General features: G+C 39.6%; 3 protein-coding genes across 4 annotated transcripts in view; all 3 read left to right on the top strand.

Moving 5' to 3' along the window:
- The window catches only part of LOC138000892 (uncharacterized), a 49,953-nt gene extending 42,674 nt beyond the window's left edge, over positions 1–7,279 (top strand). For both annotated transcript variants that reach the window (XM_068847560.1, XM_068847559.1), the window contains 4 exons: positions 1,500–1,664; positions 4,276–4,309; positions 4,920–5,055; positions 5,874–7,279. In XM_068847560.1, the coding sequence (XP_068703661.1) occupies positions 1,500–1,664; positions 4,276–4,309; positions 4,920–5,055; positions 5,874–6,065 (527 nt within the window). In that variant the 3' untranslated portion in view covers positions 6,066–7,279. The remainder of the gene's footprint in view (positions 1–1,499; positions 1,665–4,275; positions 4,310–4,919; positions 5,056–5,873) is intronic.
- LOC138001499 (cell adhesion molecule DSCAML1-like) overlaps positions 1–17,726 on the top strand; it is a 124,561-nt gene that overhangs the window by 60,623 nt on the left and 46,212 nt on the right. The gene's annotated exons all lie outside the window — the stretch shown is intronic.
- LOC138001501 (uncharacterized) lies at positions 6,415–10,449 on the top strand. Its single transcript, XM_068848116.1, has 2 exons — positions 6,415–6,459; positions 9,871–10,449. Exons 1-2 carry the CDS (start codon positions 6,415–6,417, stop codon positions 10,447–10,449), a joined length of 624 nt encoding a protein of 207 aa, XP_068704217.1.

Raw genomic sequence — 17,726 nt, 5'->3', positions numbered from 1 at the left:
CTAAACGTTTAGTGCGCGTTTTATATGCAACAAAACTACGTTTTCTCAGGTTGTACGGACATTTGTTCTTAGCTGGTAGAAAATGACGAAGTTTGTGTTCTAGTTCAGAAACTACCTGGCTAAATAACTTTTGACAGTGATCATTACGTCCAAGCTTCAATGTTTCTAACTTAAGCGATTGTAATAAATCATGATAAGAAAATGCGGGCGATATTATAGAAAGAGCACGTTTTTGAACCCGCTCTATGTCATTACCTAGGTAATCTGGAAGAGAATTATGATACAGAGGAGCACAATATTCTAATATAGGCCTAATACAAGTAGTATAAAAGCTGACAATATCACTTGTAGGAACCTTGGAACGTTTAAGTAAAGTCAAAAAATACATCCACTTATTAGCTCTCTTAATTAATTCAGAAATATGACATTTCCATTTAAGTGTATTGCTTATCGTTACACCTAACACATTGACGCTATCTACTTGTTCAAGTTCTTTAGAGTTCACATGGAGCGCGTCAAATTGTTTCTTCGATCTTTTGAAATCAATTCGCCGCTCTTTACACTTGTCAGCATTAAGTTGAAGCTTGTTGGTGTTGGACCAATCCTCCACAGCTGAGAGAGTCTCCTGCATGGCACTTTGACCTCCCCTAGGAACCACCTCAGCGAGCGTGGTATCATCGACGTATTTCCATGCATCAGCTCCGGAAGGGCGGAGATCGTTAACCATCAGAACGAAGAGCCAAGGGCCAAGTTTTGTTCCTTGAGGCACCCCAGATGGTACGGCCCCTCATTCTGAGAAACAATCACTGGATAACTTTACTCGTTGGCGCCATCCATAAGGAAATCCCAAACCCAAAGAGCAATCCCGCGAGGTATGCGCAGCTCAAGAATCTTGGCAGCTAAAATACTATGGTCCACAAGGTCAGACACTTTTGGCACCACGGAGTCTGGCAATGTTGGTTAGAAGTCATTCTCTGTAACTTCGCGAATAGTTTTTATTCGCTTGCACAAAGGATTTAAAAGTGATTGGAATGAAAACTCGCAAGCTCTATTTGAAAAAATCAGAGTACGGTGAATTGCGACATAATGAGTCGTGCGGTATTATTTATCTTTGGTGTCTTTGGTGTTTTTGTGTTTCAAAGTTATTTAAATAAGCTGAATTTTATCGGCTGTCAATGCAATAGTTGCCTTTAATAGTCTTAATAGTCTCTTACAAATTTCTATACATGTCTGGCTTTTTTTGTAATATATAATATCTAGTATTTAGCGATTAGTTGTCAAGCACTTTTATCATGAGCCTATGGCTCGGGAGATTGTGGCACCACTCTCCGTGTTATTTGACTTAAAATAAATTATCCTTATCCTATCCTCAATAGATACCTCGTGTCTGTGGTGACAAAGGAAGTTACTTCAACTAAAGTAAACTTCGTTAAGATTCAAAGTAGAATTCGGGTATGAACCCGCCAATTGTCCCACTAATCATCAAGCGTCTTCTTTAGATTCTACAACTTCCTCTACGGTCGCAAGCGATAGTGGGAAGCAAGAGGGCGAAAAAGATTCGACGACAGTAAAAATTGCTGCTGCCCTGGGAGCAGTGTTATTTATATTGCTCGTGGTTCTTGTGGTTGTTGTGTTGTTAAGACGCAAGAGAAGGCTTGGCAAAAGTAAGTAATTCCCTGATAATACGTGTAGATGTTGCAGATGTGTCTCTTTATCATTAACATTATCATTAACTAACCCTTACCTTAGCGAAATTCTGCAACAATATAAGCAGTCCGCTCCACTTTACATTTTTAGGGATTGTCTGAGGTCCAAGCGCTTTTCCGAGGTCTGTGAAAAAGATTGCGTACTTTGAGCTCATCTCAAATTTAGTGATGAGCTTCCAAGGAAAATTTTTGCATTCTCAGTCTTCTATTATAGCATAGAAAAAATAAATAAAGTGCATTTGATTTTGTGATTTTTCGCAAGAAAGAAAAAGTCGGGGAAACAATCTACTCCCAAAATTTTGTTGTTTAAAGTTCGTGATGCAGAATATTGTTAATTGACTTGTCCCTATATATTTCTTTGAAAAATGCTAGCAGCTCTCGCTTGAGAATTTGACCTGCCTATGATGATTTAATAGGTAATTATCGAGACGAGCAACATTATTGGATATAATGCTGCGAGCCGAAGTAATTATCTAATATAATTACTGATCGTCATCCAAACCCATTGTTTTCTGTCTGCAACGATATCACCTAATGTCTTCCCCTTTTTGCATTTTTGTGGAAAACAATAAATCAAACAAATCGTGATGTTTTTATTCAAGGTAACGGTTGCATAAGCTATTGTTTTCATCAGCATATAAACATGACATGTACGTGTGAATTTTCTTCTTTCACATGAACGGAATTTCATGTAAATGACGATAAAACATTTGCATAGTATATAACGCATTGTTTTTGGTCATTTCATAGTTAGTAGAGGGGACTCTACTAACTATGGTCATTTCGAGTTGTTTGTTGCAAAGCATAACGTGGCGTACGACTACCTGTTTCGAAGCTGGATGGAAGATTCTTCAGAAGACGAATCTGCAATTTTCATAACACAGAGCCAGAGGTCGGAGAATGCTGCTGTTATTGAAGGCAATATCTCTAAATCTTCTACATTTATTGCTTCGGTCATTTTTAAACGACTAAGAAAACGCTTTCTTTGTTTGTTTGTTTTTTTTTGTTTACTGCTTCAGAAGAGCAAAGATTCCGAAAACCAATTACATCTTTACAATGGGACGAAGCGGATAAGGAATTATTACAATATATGGAAGATATTAGTAAAACTAATAACGGGGGATTGTGCCATTTGCGTATCAAAAGAAAAGTTGTTTGGGCATACAAGAATTTAACAAATGTAGAGCGCTGCCCAGTTGAGCTGTATAACTTGTCTCACGTGCCAAAGGAAATCAGTGACAACGCATTTTATTTGCGGGCACTGCCATGCATAAAGCGATGAAAAGAGAAACTTTAGGGAACGTAGTAAAGAATATCAAGCGAAAAACAGGATTTGAGGGGCATTTCACAAATCATTCACTTCGGCGAAGTTGTGCCACTCGATTGTACGAAGGTTGTGTGCGAGCTCAAGTTGTTGTAGAAACCACAGGTCACCGATCATTTGATGGAGTTAGGAAGTATAAATGTACCTCGTCAACATTTAAAAGAAAAGCAAGTGAAATCTTGCAGGGACCTAGTCCTATATAAGAAGGTTGAAATTGATGCGAAGGAAAAAGAAACCTGATTAACAATTATGTTAAACAAAAAGTAGAAATGGGGTTAGGGGAAAAAGTAGTTGAGGAAAAGCAGAACGAAGATTATAATCAGTCAGTCGTAATTTTCATATCAGTAAGGAACTTTGTCACTGTAAGGTGTGCACTTAATAAAATTTAAACATGTTTGCGTTCAAGTACGTCTATTTATTTTACGAATCTTTCTAAGTTGAGATCTGCAATACACGATGGCATCCGAGAATTGTCACTAAAAAAATTACCGGGCGAAAATAGTAACAGGTAATACCAAAGCGGTTTATAGCAAGCCATGGCCAGCTGCAATATATTGCAGTGCAGTCAGCGCAATCCGTTTTCCTCAGAAACTTGGATTAGACTGAATATGTATCTCTTCTCAGGATGAAATCGTCGATGTATTGCTGAGAGAAAACAATAGGATTTTGTGAGGATCAGTAATTATTATCCCTGATAATTTCCCTGCCACCAAAAAAGACCGCACCCGTTTTTCTCACACAGTTTGCATTATTTTTCTCTCGGCATTCGGTGATATAATGCAGACAGAAAACAATGAGTTTGGATGACGATCAGTAATTATTTTGACGATGACTAGAAAAATTCTCGCGCGCTCATTGGTTAATTTTTATTGTCAATAAGCGGGCAGACACATAAATTTATAATTTATGCGATAATGACGCGATATTGCTCGCGTCAGATTGAAGTTTCTCGCGTTTTTGTCTCGCTTTCTTCTCGTGTTTTGACTTAATTTTGACCCCTCTGCCAATGAATTTCGTCATAACATTGTCAAAGTAGTCTGCGGATCAACAAGGCGATAGCCGAGTGCATCCACAGCTACTTTGACAATGTTATGACGCAATTCAAGACCAATAACAGGACAGACCATGAAAAACTGACATCTATTTGTCAAATGCAGTTATCAAAATGCGCGCGTGCATGCTGAACACAATTTGCGATTCAGAATCAAATAAAGATATCCCGGGCATGACATTTTTACCTTTCAGATCCTGAGAAGCCCACAGCTAATGCATCTTCGACGTAAGTATGTGTTGTTGAAAGAAGGAAAGTTAAGGCAAAGGAATGAATTGAACTAGAAATCTAGAGTTCACCTTTCCTGTTGAAGGGAACCTAAAAATCAGAAAAAATGTTTCATTCCGGTAACGCGAAGACATTGTTCTAGTTGTCTGCTGGGACACAACATTCATTCTCCAAGGAGTTAAATAACATCTTTCCTGAAACTAGGAACCACTGTGAGACATTTAGTAAATCTTGAAAAGAATATTTTAGATAATGGGGACAAAGCCAGCATTTGTTTCGATCAAAGAGTATGCAGCGAGACATGACGGCGTTTTTTTCAAATAACAATAATAATAATAATAATAATAATAATAATAATAATAATAATAATAATGATAATGGTTTATGTGGGCTTTCCAAATTACAAATTGGCTTTTCATCTAAAAGAAACTAAACAAATCAAATCAAACATTGGTTTTTGACATTTTTTGCCATTCTTTGCTTGAAAGTTTTCCTTTCCAATTCTTTTGATAACTCTTGCGAGTTGTCAATTCTTTTGTTCCCATTATCTCTCAAACATGTTTTATCATAGGAATATATCATTTTAAGCGAATGCCCGATTTCATTGCAGGAAACAACCTGACAGCCAATACGAAAGCGTCCAACCTGTTGACGCCGCCAGGTTGCTTGGAGCACCAGAGTTTAGAAAAGAATCCCCAACGAAAGTTGAATGCGAATACGCAGTGGTAAACAAGGCAAACAAAAAGGTACGTGCATCAATAAGATCTATTCCCCACCTTGGGTAAAGTTTCACCCAAGTTGCAACAAATCCTGTATATTATCACCAAACCGCGGAGACAACTACAATGACTGTTTAGTACACTTTTGCCTCGCGCCCCGTTATAGGATTTGTATAAGTCATTAACACACTTAAAGCGGAAGGTTATTCATATAAATCTCCCTGTGAATGAACGAAAAGCCCTTATCCTCAAATGACACCTGGCAGTGACCATATCCAGACAGTCAGGGTTCTATTTTCAACTAGGTGGCAGCAATTTTCTCCGCACCTTATCCATCTAAGTGTACTCCCAGTGTTCCATTCGAGTGTGTATAAAGATACACGTCCATATCACTATTGCCATTGCTATCATCATTAACATTGGCGTTACAAAATCCACTACTGCCACTGGCATGATCATTGCCATCGCAATTTGCCATCGCTATTCCCATAACGTTTGGCATTGCCACCGACATTTCTATTGCAAGCGCCGTTACCATTGCCATTGCAATTATCGTTTTCATTGCCATTGCTGTCACTATTTATCATTGCCATTGCCACAGCAATTACCACTACCGTTACCACTGTCGTTTCCATTGATATTGCAGTTAATAAGTGTCATTGCTACTATTGTTACCAATGTCATTACAGTAAATGGTAATACATTCGTGACAGCCTTTACCCTTAGTAGTGCCAATGTCATAGCCATTCTGGTTATCAACGTCCATAATCATTCCTTAAAATGCTGATTTCAGAATTACTACAAGTTCGACGTATATTGCATTTCCGTTTTTGTTATTTTGACAGCCAAATAAAGGAGATTTAGTGTATGCACAACTTGCCGACTTTGACGACGCAGACAATGATGTGAAGATGGAGAAACCTACCCTTTATGAGCCCACAGTGTATGCTGATGTGGTGCCATCGGACGTTTACCTCAAGGAGTCCAATGACACCTCGGATCCAACGTATGCAAATGTACAGACTACAGGAGTATAGACTCGGAGAATACTTAAGGAATTATTCTATGGCGAAATTTCACCCGAATGGACAACAGAGTTTGATAGTTGCTTTTCGAAGGCATCGCCTAACTTCTAGTTTTGGTGCGTGAACCATGCAGGCAGAGTTTTATAATAGCATAGTTAGTAGTTACCACTAACACTTACTATGATAGTAGTAATTAATGAAAGGAAAGCAAGGTCATTAATTAAATGGTCCGTGTGAAGCAGCTGTAAGAAACTGTACTTAGATTGATTTATTATTTGTGTTTAATTCCATTTTGTGTTTTATCGTTTTTGAGAATTCGATTCCACCGTCGAATGTCTAAGCACATAATTGTCTCTGTGGAATGGGGAATGGTTTTGAGGGTGACCTGGAAACGAATGAGTTGCAGGTAATCAAAAATGTTCCTCGTGCCTCTGTTTTGCCTATCGAGTCCCTTAGAACGAGGTTGGTATATGAGTGTCCGAGAAAATGGCTTACTGAGTGGTTTTAAAGGAAAATAGCCTAGCCTCAAATTCGTAGACACGTTGCCTGACACTCAAACAACTACACCATGATAAAACGTCCTACATGTAAATAGTTTAAAATCTTTGTATAGCGTGCGTAGCAATGTTTTATCGCTTCCATTTGATTGCCTTATATATCAAACCATTTGCAAGTTTTATGAGCAAGTACAGTGGAACGAAAAAGAGAAAGAGTATACTTTCGGTGATGACGGCCCGGGCTACTAAAACCATAGAATTATATAGTTCAACTTAATTCGAGTTTAATTCACAAATCAAGTGATTACGTTCATTGACTATAGAGTCCCTCTCGGGGGTTGGTCGTTGTTCCTTTGTTCCCTTTAAAAATTTGCTTGTATTCCCTTGTTCCCAAAATTACTTTCCAACTTCTTCCCAGCTTTTTGATCTCAAAATTGTTTATGTTCCCTTGTTCCCTAAGATATTTTGTCATTGTTCCCCAGTTCCACATTTCCTCAGTTCAATTATCCATGTTCCCTTGTTCTCCGAAGCCCTTGGGAGGGACTCGCTATGTAAGCGGTAAATACCTAGTTTGAAGCCAGCCTGTGTGATGTTATGGCTTAATTAAGAATTATCATTTTATGATATTTTATCTCATATAGATCCCATTGAATTGATTGAAAATTAAGACTTGAGAAAAGGGGCTTGTAAGACAACTTAAAGGAAAATAGCATTATATTTTTTTCTGTACTTGTGTGATAGTGCATTTCTCTAGCATTGTCATGTTGCTTGCGAAGCTCATGGGCCAGTTGTCTAGGGTTTTTTTCCTTAATGGTTGACCTCTTAGGATTTTTGTATGGGTAACCTACAACATATGATCGATATTGGATGGGTGTTCGTCTAAAATATTAATACGAAGGTCTTGGGTTTTATACAGATAACTCTCAACTTTCAGTGAGCCAGGTGATCAGTCCCTTTTATCTGAATGAATCCCTTGAAAATAGCCCCAATTTCAATTTCATCAGTCCCGCAGTTCCCTGCTACCTCAATCAAGCGTCTCCCACAGTATCATACAGGTGAATGTTAAACCGAGCTGTACGAAGTACAATGTTGCTCTCATTAATGGGAATTAGCATAATTACATGGGTGATTATTGAAAATTCTCTGCGCTGATTGGTTGCACTTGAGATGATGATTACGCGATAATGACCGGAGCGTTTTTTTTTTTTTGTTTTTTTCAAAATGGCCGCAAGCCGTTTTGTTCAGGTAACAGACGAACAAATTAGTTGTGTTAACGAAAATGCCTATTTTTCAAATAATCACCTATGTAATTATACTAAAACAATTATTCTTCTCACCTTCGGCGAATACTTGGTAAATTCATTTATAAATTAAGGAGACTATACTCTAATTGACAACAAAGTGATAATCGCACTTGAACAGTTGCAAAGAAGCCTGAAAAAATCCTCCTTGAAAGGGAATTGAACCCATGACCGTGCGATTGAGCTGCACCTGCTCAACCATCTGAGCTATTGACCGAATGCATAAATGGCAGCCAAAAATGTATTCTCTTATGTGCTAATGAGACTCACTAGCCTCGCTCTCAAGCAACATTTCTGTTATATTTTGTCCATGCAAACGAGGCTAGTGAGGCTAATTAGCACATAAACAAAAGAAAACTTTTTTTGGCCGAAATTTATGCATTCGGTCTATGAAGGCATTCAAGACAACCCGTTCTCGCCCTTGAATTCGCGATTATCCTGAATTGTGAATTTGCTTTGAATTCACTATTATCGTGAATTTAGAGGACTCAAAGCTTGATATGGATCATGGGAGATGGTCATATGTTTTCTTAAAACAGAACCCCATTGTATGGACATAGGACTCGAACCTGGGAATGTTCATTGTTAACCCGTCACTTGACCACCACACCGCTAACTGTTCAGGGACGATATTTGAAACACTTTAATAAAGTCGTAAAAAAGGTTGCTGTTATTCATCGTGGTGAAGTACAATAATCATAAAGTATTCTCGTTTGTCTCACGATGTGGTCACTTGTGATGTAGATCGCTAGTCTTCATCAGGCGATGAGGTCGACTGGTTACGCGTCACCATTTAAACAGGATGCTCCGCTGTGATTGGTTGGTTTTCAGCAGCTGTGATTGGTACATTGGTGCATTGGTGCATGTACCCTTAAGACCTATTGTGCCGTGCGTTAACACCTTCGCATATGATTTATCTGCTAACTTAGCTAACATCTTATCTCCTTTAACAGGTAACTCGGGTTTCACGGTGACTAACTCAGCTCATTTCGTATCCACCATTAGCAGCGAGACTATCCTAGACAACGAAATCATGGTGTCTTTCGACGTAGAGTCGATGTTTACCAATGTTCCTATCGACGTCGCTGTACAAACCGCGCTACAGAAACTAGAGGAAGACCCCAGCCTTGCGGACCGCACGACACTAACACCTGCTTAGATCGCTGACCTCCTGAATTTCGTATTGAGATCCACATACTTCCAGTATAACGGATCAATTTACGAACAATTAGAAGGAGCAGCCATGGGAAGCCCGGTCTCCGCTGTTATTGCTAACCTATACATGGAGAGTTTCGAACAACAGGCAATAACTACTTGGAACGTTGGCCGTGTAGCACTTATATTTTAAACAGAGTTAACTGAATAGAGGGTAATGTGAAGTGCTAGAATTCTATCCCATATGAACCATGTGAGCGTTAGCCCTACTGATGGTAATGGGCCCACACAAGGACAGTGGTCAGCGGTCTGACCACCCTGGTCAGAGTTTTTCTCTGTCCTTGTGTGGGCCCATTTCCATCAGTAGGGCTAACGCTCACATGGTTCATATGGGATAGAATTCTAGCACTTCACATTACCCTCTATTCAGTTAACTCTGTTTAATAACTACTTCGGCCGACAAACCTAGGATCTGAAAACGCTACGTTGACAACACTTTCACCATCCTGGATCGCGGAAACGTTGATAGCTTCTTACAACATCTGAACAACCAGCAGCCTTCCATTCGCTTTACCATGGAGACAGAGAACGACTACAAACTTGCTTTTCTTGACACCGCAGTTTCAAGAGAAGCTGACGGCGGCCTCACCACCAGCGTGTACAGGAAGCCTACGCACACTGATCAGTACTTAGCGTATGATTCCCACCACCCGCAATCAGTAAAACGCGTTATTGTCAAGTGCCTCTACGAGCGCGCCAACTGTCTCATAACAAAACACTCTGTTATCTCCAAGGAGAAGAAACACCTGTCTTCTGTTCTTGTCTGTTCTTGTCTCTAATGGTTACCCTCTTTCTGTCTTGCAGAAAATCACCAAGACCAGGAAAACGAGTAGCAGTGCTGAGACCACGATCGAGTACAAGTCTACTGCGGTTTCACCCTATGTCAAAGGCCTATCCGAACAACTTCGCCGCTGCCTACAGCAACAAGGCATACGCGCTGTTTTCAAGTCGGAGACTACATTAAGATCACATCTAGTACGACCGAAAGATGCTGTCGAGCCGACTAAACAAGATGGCGTGGTTTACAGGATTCCCTGTGAATGCGGTAAAGTCTACATCGGCGAGACTGGAAGGCCTACACAAGGTAGAATCAAAGAACATGAGCGAGACATCCGACTTGCCCGTACCCAGACCTCCGCCGTTTCAGAACACGCTAACGACACCGGACACAAACCGCTTTGGAACGAAGTGAAGTTTATTGATCGTGATCCTCATTGGTACACAGGCAGGGTCAAAGATATAAGACTTCACCCTAACAACATCAACAGGGATAGTGGGATAGAAATTCTGGAACCATGGATGCCCACGATCAAGAAACACAACAACAGCGGACCGCCGAAGGAACAACTTAATGGTCCGTCATTACTAACTTTAAGTTCTTGAGAGCTGGTTGGAGGAGAAAATGACGTCAAAGGCTCACTGGTTTAAAGGCAACCTCTACTTCAACAAAAAAAATAACTTTAAATCACAGGAAATGACCGTTACAGTTTAGTCAGTCCAAAGTATTTTCAAAGAAAGTGTTTGTATCCGAAACAAATGAGTTTTAGAATCGCCTATTTTTGTTTTCAAATTTCGCGGGCGCCGCCCCCTTGAATAATAGGGAGCTTTAGCAACGACGACGGGAACGGCAACGAGAACGTCATGTAAAAACATAAATTCACGTTATTGCGATCACTTCGCGACTATTCCAAGCTTTTTAATATGACAAAGGTGTTTCAGTCCCTCAGGAATGAAACCGTTACGAGCGGCGCTTAATTTAGGGGAGAAAAATGAAAATTTATCTCTAGATGCTGACGTTCTCCATAACACCTCAAACTTGGTAATTTCACGTTGTTGCTTTGCTGACGACGGCAAAGAAATAGACAAAAATGAAAAACGCACGTGCAGGGCGTGCAAAGCTATTGTTTTTGTCCACTAAATATGCAACTTTGTGACGTTCTCCTTGCCCTCGCCGTTGTCGTTGCTAAAGCTCCCTAATTAGGGAGCTTACGAAACGACGACGCCGACGGCAACGACGACGCTACAAAACAATAGGTTTAGTGAGCAAAAACAATGGCTCTGCACGCTCTGCACGTGCATTTTACATTTTGGTACATTTCTTTGCCGTCATCTCCTAAATGACGACGTGAAATGACCAAATTCAAGGTTCTGTGGAGGACGTTAGCACATGACGATGAATTTTCATTTCTCTCTCTACACTTCCAACCCACTCATACCAGTTTAATTTCTCACCAGTTACTACACATTTTTGACGCGAAACGACATGAAATAGTTTCGCTGTGACATAAATAACGCGAACTCGTATTTTTAAATGAAGTCCTCGTAGCCGTCGTCGTCCTCGTTTCGTAAGCTCCCTACTGCGACGTGTTACGGCTTATTTATTTATTTATTTATTTATTTATTTACTTAATTTATACACGGTAAAAAAATCATCAGGTACAATTCCAAAAAGGAGATTTGTAAAATCCTAAAATCTTAAAATCTAAAATCCTAATCCTATTATTACAATAATTTACAAAATAAGCTACCTACAGACCTGATTTCCATGAATGCCGTGTATTTAAAAATTTTGACAGAGAAGGCGTTTAAATTGATCTATGGAACTAGATTCCCTAATGTTACGATGTAAGCTGTTCCAAAGAGTTGCGCCGCTGTAACTAAAACTATTTTTCATGTAGTTTGTTCTCGGAAACGGAACAACAAGTTTATTTGCCGAATCCCTCAGAGCATAGTTTGATACATTACGCGTTACAAATTTAGACGTGAGATATTCGGGAACCAGACCATTTAAAGACTTGAAAACCATTAAAGCTTTCTGAATTTGACGTTGAGAATTTAAGTCTTTCCAGCTGAGTTTGTCAAACAAGGAATTAACATCAGCGTCATAGCTCGATGAAGTTATCACTCGTGCAGCACGGTTCTGTAGTTTTTGTAGCTTGTTAGATAATGTTTTACCACAATTACCCCAGACTAGGCTGCAGTAATCAAAATGGGGTTGAACTAGTGAGTTGTATATACTGAGTAAAGTTGATTGAGGCACAAATGGCTTAACTCGTTTAATGGCTCCAATTGCGGAAGCAATCTTTTTACACAGTTTATCAACGTGGAGATACCATGTTAGATTTTCGTCAACATAAATTCCAAGTGATTTCACTGAGGAAACTTTTTCAATTGGAACATTATCAATGGAGAGTTCAAGAGTATCAGATAGAGTGCTTAATCTTTTCCTGGATCCGATCAACATAAATTCAGTCTTTGTAGCGTTCAAAGTAAGTTTGTTAGACACAAGGCATTTGCTTAGCTTTTCAAGGTCATGAGATATATTAGACTGAATCAGATGTAAATCAGAGCCAGCATAAGTAATATGTGTATCATCAGCATACATTCTAGGAACGCTGAACGATAGACAGTTAGGCAAATCATTAATATAAATTAGAAATAAAAGAGGGCCAAGGATCGTTCCCTGTGGCACACCGCATTTAAGAGTGGTAAAATCAGAGAGACAACCGTTAACGGAGCACCGTTGTGTGCGATTCGTCGAATATGATTTAAACCAATCAAGTGATTTCCCTTGAATTTCGTACTGATTCATTTTAGTTAATAGTACCTCATGATCAACAGTGTCGAAGGCCTTTCTTAAGTCGAGGAACACTACCGCATTTACGTAGCCACGATCGATATTAAACGCCCAACTGTCAGTGGCTTCAAGAAGAGCACTAACAGTAGAGTGCAAAGACCATTCCCTCGTTACTTAAGAAGTTGTATAACTGATCGTACACAATCCTCTCAAACACTTTGGCGACAACTGAAATGACAGAGATAGGTCGGTAGTTGTTCAAATCAAGTGACTCGCCCTGTTTGAACAACGGAATCACTCTGGCACATTTCCAATCGTCAGGAAATATGCCAGACATCAAAGATTTATTAAACAGGTCACATAACGGACCTGAAATAATATCAGCACACTCACGAATTAACTTAGCAGAGATATTGTCTAACCCAGTAGATTTAGTTTTCGACAATCGATTTAGATGAGTAAAAACAATACTACTAGTAGTTGGACGAAAAGAGGATTTGTTGAAGTTTTCAGGAAAATTGTTTAAATAAGTAGACACTTCGTCCGAAGTAGAAGGTATTTCGCGGGCTAGTCTGGGCCCAATAGTTGAAAAATGTTCGTTAAAGGTATTGGAAATCTCGTTAGAATTACAGATAGATATATCATTTACTTTGACTTCCTTTACCAGCTGGTTGTTCTGACGACGGGACATGAGGTGATTAATAGTTTTCCAAGTCCTTCGAGAGTTTCCTTTAGATTAAATAAGACTATTATGATAATAGGATGGCTTAGTGGTTTTTACATTATTGTTGATTTTATTTCGTAATTTTCTGTAATTAGCCCAGTCATGAGGATTCTTTGTTTTTATCGCCTTCTTTTTAGCAGCATCACGACAGCGCATATCATTCTTCAACACTGAATTAATCCAGGGTGAGTTATTCAATTTAGCACGTCTACTTCGAATTGGAGCATGAGAATTGACAACGCGCAAAAATTTTGTTTTCCAGTTAGACCAAACCAAATTTGGATCTTCAGATTCATCGAAAGACCAGTCTTGTTGAGAGATTTCATTTCGAAAATTATCTCGATTAAAATTTCTAAAATTTCTATAAGAGATGTAAGAGTGTCCTTTAGATGATAAATCAGAAGAAAGTTTACGATAAACATAGACGAGGCTATGATCGCTGATGCCAATATGGGAGACACCGGAACAGCTTACCTTATCTGCATGATTAGTAAAAATCAAATCGATTAATGTAGATGAGGATTCAGTAACACGAGTTGGTTCATTTATTAATTAATTGAGCCCATATAAACCCGAAATCTCGAGTAAATGACGAGTGTTTGCATCAGGTATAGAAGAGGCCAAATTACAGTTTAAGTCATCAAAAACCCAACAAATAGTATTCAAGGTCAAGAGAGTCAACCTTGTCGATAAATGACTCATAACTTGAAAATAAATCGGTAGGAGAACAGGGAGGTCTGTACCATGTCGCTATCAGAAAAGGCCTAGAGTTCGGTTTACGAATTTCTATGATTAAATTTTCGAGATTAATTACATTTAGATCTGAGCGCACTACATAAGAATTAGAAGACTTAATATAAAAACCTACTCCTCCACCATTTCTACTTCTGTCACGACGGATAAATTCGTAGCCAGGTATATGGAGCTCGGAACTTTTTATGGATTCGTCAAGTTTTGTTTCGTTGATTGCCAGAATATCAACAGAAAACTCAGAAAGAAGGACTCTAAGTTCGTCAATATGTTTGACGAGACTGTTAATGTTCAAACAGGCCATTTTAAAACCACGCTTTGCTGGTAAAAAACTAGACGCATTGGAAAGACTCGAATTAACAGCATGTACTTCGTTTTCAACTGATTCTGGCAACGTTAAAGAAACAAGAGAATTATCAGCAATATCGGCATTCATGGAATTAGGAAATCAATTACATCGTAAAAAATTTACAAAATTCTTTTGCAATAACTCGTTACCTTCCCTGTTAAGGTGCAGGCCACCTTTGTTAAGTTCATTTGAAGTGATGTTGGTATGGCTGATGAGTTTCCAATTATTTTGCTTGCAAAGTTGTTTTAAGCCCCGTTCAAACGGTCATGATAGTTGATGATAGTTGATGATAGTTTCAACTATCATTCACTATCATTGACTATCATGTTTGCGATCAAACGGTCCATGATAGTTCATGATAGTTGACGAAATCGCGCAATGTGCTGGCGTAGCTAACTGGTACCTAGTCTCCTACCGCGCGCGATTGTAAACAAATATGGCGGGGATTTGAATTTCGTGAAGAAAATGGCTGTGTATCAGCCGAGAAGAGCAGCTATTGCCACAATTTTAGTGGCTGTAATGCAGGATGACATACGTGAAGAGTTGCTGGGCTGCCACAAACGAGGAAGGACGAAAGAGTGGATACGGAGGAAAGAAGAGAAAGGGATGTATCGATTATTCGTCCAAATTATTGTTTTGTTGTTCCTCACAGGACGATGGCAAACTTGCGGTAGCCACATTGCATTGAGCCCGCCTTGGTTACCCCCGCTGACCGAAAAACTATCATGCACTATCATCCGCTCGGTCAAACGGAAAAAACTATCATGAACTATCATGTCGAATTTGAACATGTCCAAACTGCATGATAGTTGATGATAGTTGATGATAGCGAATGATAGTTCGTGTTCAAACGTGCGTGATAGTTGAAACTATCATCAACTATCATCAACTATCATGACCGTTTGAACGGGCCTTTAGACGTTTGTTGACCGCTTTAACTGCGTCGCTGTAATCATCATTCCTAGCAGTAAGTTCAGATAGAACTATTTCAGACTCGGAAGCAACCTCAACTTCTCTGGCCAATTCGATAATAGCATCTGCGACGTCGTTCGGTGTAGATGATTTCAGATCGTTGGTCCCCACGTGAAGACAAATTTGATCAGGCTTTTTTTCAATTGTAGGGACAACATGCGAACGCATGTCGCGAATTGTAGCTCCAGGGAACGGCTTGATCACAACCCGGTGTCCAACAGCTTTGGCTAGTTTTATTCCCTGAACATTCTTTATAATGGAGTCTCCAACGATGACTGTAGTCCGGTCGTCGTTCGTTTTTTGAGACGCAATGCCAGTAGATTTACCGCCCGACATCTTTTTTCCATTTGGCATTTGACGCTCCCTCCTTTTGTTTCTGGGCATTGTCTTGTTATCGCGTACTGTCTCCCAAGGGTTTTCTTCTTCATGCAAATTTTGCTCCTTGAAGTCTTCATTTTTACCATTACGATATTTAGTTTCATTGACAAATTCGTTGTTTAAAAGCCTTAGGGCAGTCAATAAACGTTTATTCTCGTCTTGAATAGATCTTGCTTCACGCTTTAAAGAGTCGTAACAATCTTCCAGGTCGCGAAGTCTCAGTTTTAGGGCGTTGTTTTCTTCTTGAAGCTTAGTCAGTTCGCAATTTGAAGACAGATTAGGCTGTATCTGTCGCGACGAATTAGCTTTCATCTCTTTCACTCCTTTCTGTAAATCTAACAGAAGGGGCAGGCATAGGCAGTTCTCGGGGTAACTGATTTCATCTCGTACGGTACACAGCGGCGGAATATCAGTTTGGTCAGATACCGCACTCGTTTTCTGGCTAATACTTTGTAAAGATGACTTCAATCGGGAAACCAGAATTTGCTTGTTTCCCTTTTTTGATGGCTTCCTTTTACCAAGCTCTTCTTTCAGTGCTGAGATGGTTAGATTCTCAATTTCTTTCTCAGTTAGAGGAACTATCTCGTCCTTGAACACGGAGGTACAAGACTTTGTGTTGCAGCCATTCCTGCCATGACTGTTGACCGGCAACGAAGATAATCCTGGTCTAGTATCTTGTTTATCATGAGTAAAATACTCCCTCGTTGGTGGTCTCCAGATATCCGGCAACGAAACAGATCTTTGTAAAACGCCCGGGGCAAAATTTGCTTTGATAGTCGGAGCTTCAGAAACACGTCTTTTCTCCATCACGTCACACTAGTCAAACCGGCTTCCTTATTATTAGACAAAAGCTCTTTGGGTCAGAACAATAGGGCAACAGTAACACCTCACAATTATTCAAGATGACTGCGCGCGCGAAATTTGAAAGTGAAATTTAGCAGATAAGCGATTTTAAATTCACATTTTTAAACACTTTTTTAAAAACAAATTTGAACAAATTTGTTTGTAAACATAATTTCCTTCGGTTTAAACTGAAGTAGTAAGAGTGCAGATTAACTTTAAGAAAGCAGTGCGTGTGTACGCCGCACAATTAATATGAAGCACGGAGGTTTTGGGCGAGATAAACTAAGAATAGAGCCAGGATTCGAGCCAGGATCCGAGCTAGGATCCGAGCCAGGATCCGAGCCAGGATCCGAGCCAGGATTCGAGCTAGGATCCGAGCTAGGATCCGAGCCAGGATTCGAGATCTAACCGAGACCTAACCTAACCTAACCGAGAGCTACCCTAACCCTAACTAGACCTAACTAGACTAGAACCAACCTAAATAGACCTAACCTAACCGATTCGAGACCTAACCTAACCGAGAGATTCGAGAATAAATAGCGGAGAAAGCTCATCTTAGCTCGAATCCTGGCTGGAATCCTGGCTCGGATCCTAGCTCGAATCCTGGCTCGGATCCTAGCTCGAATCCTGGCTCGAAGTTTAGGTATCCTCGTTTTGGGCTTTCAGACTTTTAAACTCGCGTTTTGCATTTGTAATAAGCTGCATTCACAAGCTGAAATTTTAAACGAGTGAGCTCTTGACGTAACCAACCCTCTGTGGTCCAATCGGTCCGTTTTGAACGTGAGTGGTGGTTGATCTTGAAATCCAAAACTTACATTCAAAGTAAACGGTCTTTGGATAAAATTCAAAGCTCAATTTTTTGCCAGTCAGGTGTTAAGCAAAGACAATTTCAAAATCTGAAGCAAAAATGAAAGTAAATTGTTTTTTCTACTTTCTCAAATCCCATAATACACCTTGTTTACCACGCAAAATTTTGCATAGGCATTGTTTTGGATTTCTCTTGGGACATCTTCATATCCGAGGAGAAATTGCAAACAATAATTTATGCAAATATTGGGGGTAAACAA

Source organism: Montipora foliosa, chromosome 4, assembly GCF_036669935.1.
Source record: "Montipora foliosa isolate CH-2021 chromosome 4, ASM3666993v2, whole genome shotgun sequence".
Classification (NCBI taxonomy): Eukaryota; Metazoa; Cnidaria; class Anthozoa; order Scleractinia; family Acroporidae; genus Montipora; species Montipora foliosa.
This window is presented reverse-complemented; position numbering and strand designations above follow the sequence as displayed.